Source organism: Barbatula barbatula (assembly GCF_947034865.1).
Source record: "Barbatula barbatula genome assembly, chromosome: 21".
Classification (NCBI taxonomy): Eukaryota; Metazoa; Chordata; class Actinopteri; order Cypriniformes; family Nemacheilidae; genus Barbatula; species Barbatula barbatula.
Genome location: NC_136784.1, coordinates 15,529,036 through 15,535,035, shown reverse-complemented (window position 1 = coordinate 15,535,035; position 6,000 = coordinate 15,529,036). Strand labels below are relative to the sequence as shown.

General features: G+C 38.8%; 1 protein-coding gene across 1 annotated transcript; it reads left to right on the top strand.

The window, feature by feature from the left end:
- Positions 1-526: 526 nt before the first annotated feature.
- Positions 527-2,235, top strand: tnfa (tumor necrosis factor a (TNF superfamily, member 2); the record flags this gene model as incomplete). The annotated part of the gene is made up of 4 exons (XM_079485078.1): positions 527-682; positions 793-820; positions 878-985; positions 1,785-2,235. The coding sequence occupies 4 exons, from the start codon at positions 527-529 to the stop codon at positions 2,228-2,230; spliced, it is 738 nt and encodes a 245-aa protein (XP_079341204.1). The 3' UTR covers positions 2,231-2,235.
- Between the last annotated feature and the right edge of the window lie 3,765 nt (positions 2,236-6,000).

Sequence of the window (6,000 nt, the reverse complement as noted above, 5' to 3'; positions counted from 1 at the left end):
TCCACCTGGAATGAGTCTCCAACTTGTCTTTAAACCCCCCCAATCCAATACACCTGTACCACCATGTTTGACCGCAGGTCCCGTTTTGAGCCAAAAAATAATAATTTTACCAAACATGTTCGAAATGTAATGGCCATGAAATTGGATGGATGGATGGATGGATGGTTGGATGGCTGGATGGTTGGATGGATGGATGGATGGATGGATGGATGTATAGATAGATAGATATTGCTGGTATGCAGGCTGTGGTTTGTGTGCGTGTGAGCGTGTGGGTGGTTGTGTGTGATTGTGATGTATCTCACTCTCATACTCACTTGTTCTATTGACATCACTGGAGTTTCCGCCAGGCGTTTTCTTTAAAAAGAGCAAATGTTGCAATGAAGAGCCATTTATTGCAGACCAACCTAGCAAAGCACTCTGCGTTGAGGATACATAAGAGGGTATTACTGACATAATACGTACCCAACATTCTATTTACCAGTTTAAACAGATCTTTTTAAGGACTACAACACATAGCACAACCATGATGGGACATGAAAGTGAGGTACTGATAGATATCGAACAGCCCTTATCACGGGGGAGGAGATCTGGATCTTCAAAGTCGGGCATCTGGAGGATATGTGGTACGCTCTTGACTGTGGCCCTTTGTGCCGCCGCTGCAGTCTGCTTCACATTCAACAAGGTAAAGTTTCACGGTTCCTCGACCAACACAGCTGCAGTTGGATTTCACACATATAGTTCTGCATTCGGAGTAAATGATTAGCTGTGTAATTGTTTGCTTTTCTTCTCTAGTCTTCGCACAGTCAGGATGACGGAAGCGGTGAGTTAAAACCAGCAGTTTCAGATCCTCTTCGCTCTTTCGGTGAGAAACAAAAGTAATCTTACAAAATGTGTCTTTGTCTTTACCCATCAGATCTGAGGCATATGTTGAGGGCAGTTCCACAGAATGCAAATAACACTGTAAAGGATGCCATACATTTAACAGGTAAGTCTAAAACATGTTAATAATACTCTGTTTAAAAGGCATTGGAACAGTACTAATGAAAAAAGGAGCAAGAGCACCAGGCTAGAACCACTATGAAGTTCACCACTCGTATAAGCCATACGTTTAGGGAAGGGACTGACCAGATGTAATTGTTAACCGATCAGCCGGATTATAATATGCTTTCTATCCCTCGGTGTTAATAAGATGTTGATATTTGCACACATTTACATTTAACAAGACAGACAAAACAACAAACGTTTTCAAAAATGAAAATAAATGTTTATTATTCATCAATTAATATATTGTTTAAAAAAATTGATTGATGTAATTGATCTTTTATTAAATATTCATTCAGTTCTGTGTTATTTGAATATTAACAAAACCTATATTTTCAATTTATAGTAACATATTTGAAAGTTGCACGAGGCAAAGTACGGCTTTCAATACAATTCATTTACAGATTTAAGACATTTAGGATTCTAAGGTACTCTGTAAATTAAAAGTGTTTGTAAAAATAGCTCCTTTTCATAACTGAAATGAACGGATTTAAAAAGAAACACACGTTTTTATGGCTGTATTCATTAAAAACCATAAGTAATAAAAGGACGTAAATACTTTGCTGCTCAGATATTGAATACAGTGACATTCAAACATTTCATCATCGTGTGGAGGACCAGCTGTAAGGTTATAATCTGGAACAAGTTGTTCTATTCAAAATTGTTGGGCATGTGGTAGACGGATATGTGACTTGTCTCCAGTTGGTATTCATATTAACCATGTTTTCTGAATTTTCCTTCAGCGGGAGATTTTAAAGGACGCTCCCTGGAGTGGAAAGACAACCAGGATCAGGCGTTCTTTGAAGGTGGCCTGAAATTAGTGAAAAATGAGATCATCATTCCCAATGATGGAATATACTTCGTCTACAGTCAGGTGTCTTTCCGCGTCACCTGCAAGTCGATTCCTGAAGAGGACCAGGAGATTATAAATGTGAGCAACGAAGTGCTGCGCCATTCTGATTCGTATTCTAGTTCGAATGACGACTCTGTTCCGCTCTTCAGCGCTTTGCGTTCCGCGTGTGTTCAGGTGCCCGACAGTGAACGGTCGTGGTACAGCACAATTTACTTTGGTGCAGCTTTTCGATTGAATGCTGGAGACAGATTGTTTACTGTGATGACCCGACCCAGCAAGTTTACACACATCGACGATGCCCAGGGGAAAAACTTCTTTGGGGCATTTGCAGTGTGAACGACACAGTGAAATGTAACCAAACTTCAGGAGAAGTAGAAGGAAGTCGGGACGCTTCATGCCTGAACTTCCAAAACAAGAAAAGTGACCTATAGGTCAAAAACTGACGCTATTGAAACTCATGGGTCTTTCGATAGAAATAGAAATGTGCTCATTGGGGGAAAATATATATTTGGTAATTGGGGTTGTGAATTCTGAATTAATGCAATACAATAGATCTAATTTTATATAGAAGTATTTTATTATTGAAATGATTGTTATTTAATTATAATAAATGTATTTATTTATTTAACTATTTATTAATTTATTTTCAGTCATATTTAATGTATGTTGAACTGTGCACTGCTACTATAAACTTTACAATACAACTTCACTTGCAAACTTCGTTTTTTCTTTAACATGCACTCAAAATTGACCACATTCATTGCAAGTTCCTTGTTTGATTTGAAGAGACTGACCAAGGCATGTTTAGAAATTCAGTGGTTGGAGCATGTGCTAGCAACCCAAAGGTCATGGGTTCGAACCCAGGGATGCACATACTAGGAAACAAATGTATAGTCTAATTCAAAGTAAGTCGCTTTGGATAAAAGCGTCTGCCACTTGTGTAAACGATGTAGTTGTATGATGCCTGACATGTATTGCATCTGCATCTGTGATCTTCACATTATTTTCTGCTTTGAAAGAGCAAATGTCGCAGGGCCAGTTATTGCAGGCCAACCTACCAAAGCACTAAAGCCTTCTGCGTTAAGGGGGGCCTTTTACATCTGAGGCATATGTTGCGAGCAGGTGTCTAAAACATGTTACTCATACACAGTTTGTGGCACTGGAACAGCAGAGCAGACGCATAGTTTGGGTTAAATTGTACATTTATATCACTCGTATAAACTTTATATTTATGGAAGAGACTGACCAGGTGAATAAAGTACAACGTAGCCGATCAACTGAATTACAACATGCTATGACACACTACAATTCTATAGTTGAATATGATGTTGAAATTTGCATGCAAATACATTTTACAAACAAAACCAAAAATACTGTTTATGTACAGATATTAGGATCCAAGTTAATGGATGAAATAAAACTCAAGGTTAGTAAAGCTGTCCCTCATTTATAAAATAGAACGTAGAAACCGTCCTAAATTCGATTTTACGATCATTTCATCAAAGTGCATATGTGTGATTCATAGTACGAACGTGTGTGCGCCTCTCTATCAGATGTGAAATCTATAGACCACAAATGATCTTGATATTGTACGCAGCGAAACCGTTTCATATCTCCACCTTTTAACAACGTCTAATAAATGTCATTGATATATAGAAAGGCACCTGTCAATGCCCAGATCTGTATATAAAAAATGAAAGCAAAAGTGCGTACATCTAAGCCCTTTTCCATGCAAAAGACCGTTTTTATAAATATATACGTTCCGGCGGATTTTTGTGTCATATCCGAGCATACGCATAATATATAAATGAGGTCCCGGCACTCCAGAATGCATTCGGATACTAAAGCCACACACACTTAACCCTTGTGTGATGTTCGTGTTAGCCTATACCTGTCTGTGGTGTAAACAAAAAAATTGATGCAAACATTTGTTTATTTCAATCACAAACATGTTGTTTCACCCATTTCATTGATATTTTTAGTACTTATATATATCAATTTTGAATTCTGCATTGATTTAAAAACTGAACAATGTTTTGGGTCCACTAGAGCCCCACAGCAAACCGTAGCTGACAACCATGAATGATATTGAATTATTGGCATCTACAAAAGTGTATCTATAGACGGTTTCATCGGACGCACACGCCTGGCCCAAAGTCCAGTCCAGTCTTATTGGTCTTAACAATTTATTTTATATCTAATTAATACTCATAATACATTTTTAATGAATATTAGTTGTATTAAATTTAGTTAAAACTACTCAACAGCTATTGATTCTTTGCGGAGGTCCACCGAAAGTTACGTTTGGGCCACATAACGTTTCGACTTGCATTGTACACCTTGGGTTGGTATTCATGTTGATATTCAAAATAAAATCATCATTCCGAATGATGGTATATACTTCGTCTGCAGTCAGGTGTCATTCCGCGTCACCTGAAAGTCTATTCCTGAAGAGATCATAAATGTGAGCCATGAAGTGAAGTGCTATTCTGGTTTAAGTTCTGATTTGAATCCTGCTTTGAATGACGACTCTGTTCCGCTCTTCAGCGATTTGCTTTCCGCTTGTGTTCAGGTGCCCGACAATGAACGGTCGTGGTACAGCACAATTTACTTTGGTGCAGCTTTTCGATTGAATGCCTGAGACAAATTGTTTACTGTGATGACCCGACCCAGCATGTTTACAGAAGTCAAAGAAGAGCAGGGGAAACACTTCTTTGGGGCATTTGCACTGTGAACGCTTCTGTGAAATGTAACCAAACTTCATTAAAGGTAGAAGCAAGTCCAAGAAATACCGGGAGTAGGAAAATGGAAAGTCAACGTTGACATAGTTGTAAGATGCCAAATATTTTTGACATTTATTGCATCTGCTTGACCGTGATTGTCACATGAATTCAAGATTTTAGGGCTTAAAGATTATGTTTGTTGAAATAAAGTTGGGCTCCAAATGTAAACTCATTGACAGTTTAAGACGGAATCAGCTAATTCCGTCCACTTTGTAACAATGGCTTGTTAGCTCAGAAAACGAAATAAATTGTTTACAATGTAAAACATTGTTCATGCAAACATCAAACCAAGCGTGGAATCATACATTGTGTACGATTTGTTTGGAAATCGTCCTGGGAAACTGCTTTCACTTGTCATGCATCTGCTAGCCCCTCCATGAGTCGGTTTCCAGTGATGCTTATCAGAAAGTGTGGTTTCAGTGTGAGGGAAACTCCCTCTTGTGCACGTACAGGGGCGCTCAGGAAGGTTTTGTGGTAACTCCAGGGCCTACATTATCTTAAAATGAACCATAGTGGAGGAGCAAATACGACGTTACTATAATTAGAAAGAGTTCATCATAAACATCTCTAAGCAGAGGCGGATACAAGTAAATGATAGGTGGGCCTGTAAATTAATTAATTTTTAAAGCAGCCTTAACTCAGTCAGTTTCTGTATATCTCACGTTAATCTTGAGTACTTACAGAATAGTATCGTACCCTTCAGTCTGTAGTTTGATCACATTTATAAAAGACAGATACAGCTGTACGATTATTTCTGAAAACATGCGACGTGTGGGCGGGGGAGGAGGCGGAGCTTAAGCATGTGCGCACACTTTGCCAAGAAAACACAGACATCAGTTTCACTTACCGCGTGTGGTTCATGTCCGGCATCTTTTAGCGCTGGGACCGCTGCTCCATCTATCAGTTTCAAACGATCTCCAAACCCAGCGTTATGTCCACTATATAAAAATTGATAGACCGGTGTTCTGTCCTATTGTGTCAAATGCAATCCACTTAACTTCGCTCTTCAAATGAAATGGCATCACCGTGTAGGTTGATATAACACGCTTTGCGGTGCATGGCTTTCCCTGTGTCAAAAGTCAGCCAACTGCGTGCGATTTACTAGACTGTTTGTTACAGGCCTGTCAGAGGCATTTCATTTTCGAATAACCGTCTCTTGTGATAGTAAACTCGGTGTGTACCTCAGGAAAATGACTGCATGCTTTACAAAATATGGCATCTTTTGTATTGCTATATTCAATCCTTTTAAACTGTTCATACCAATATGAATTGAATGAGTGCCGGCTGAGTGAGAATATCAGTGATGAAGCTGCCATTAGCACT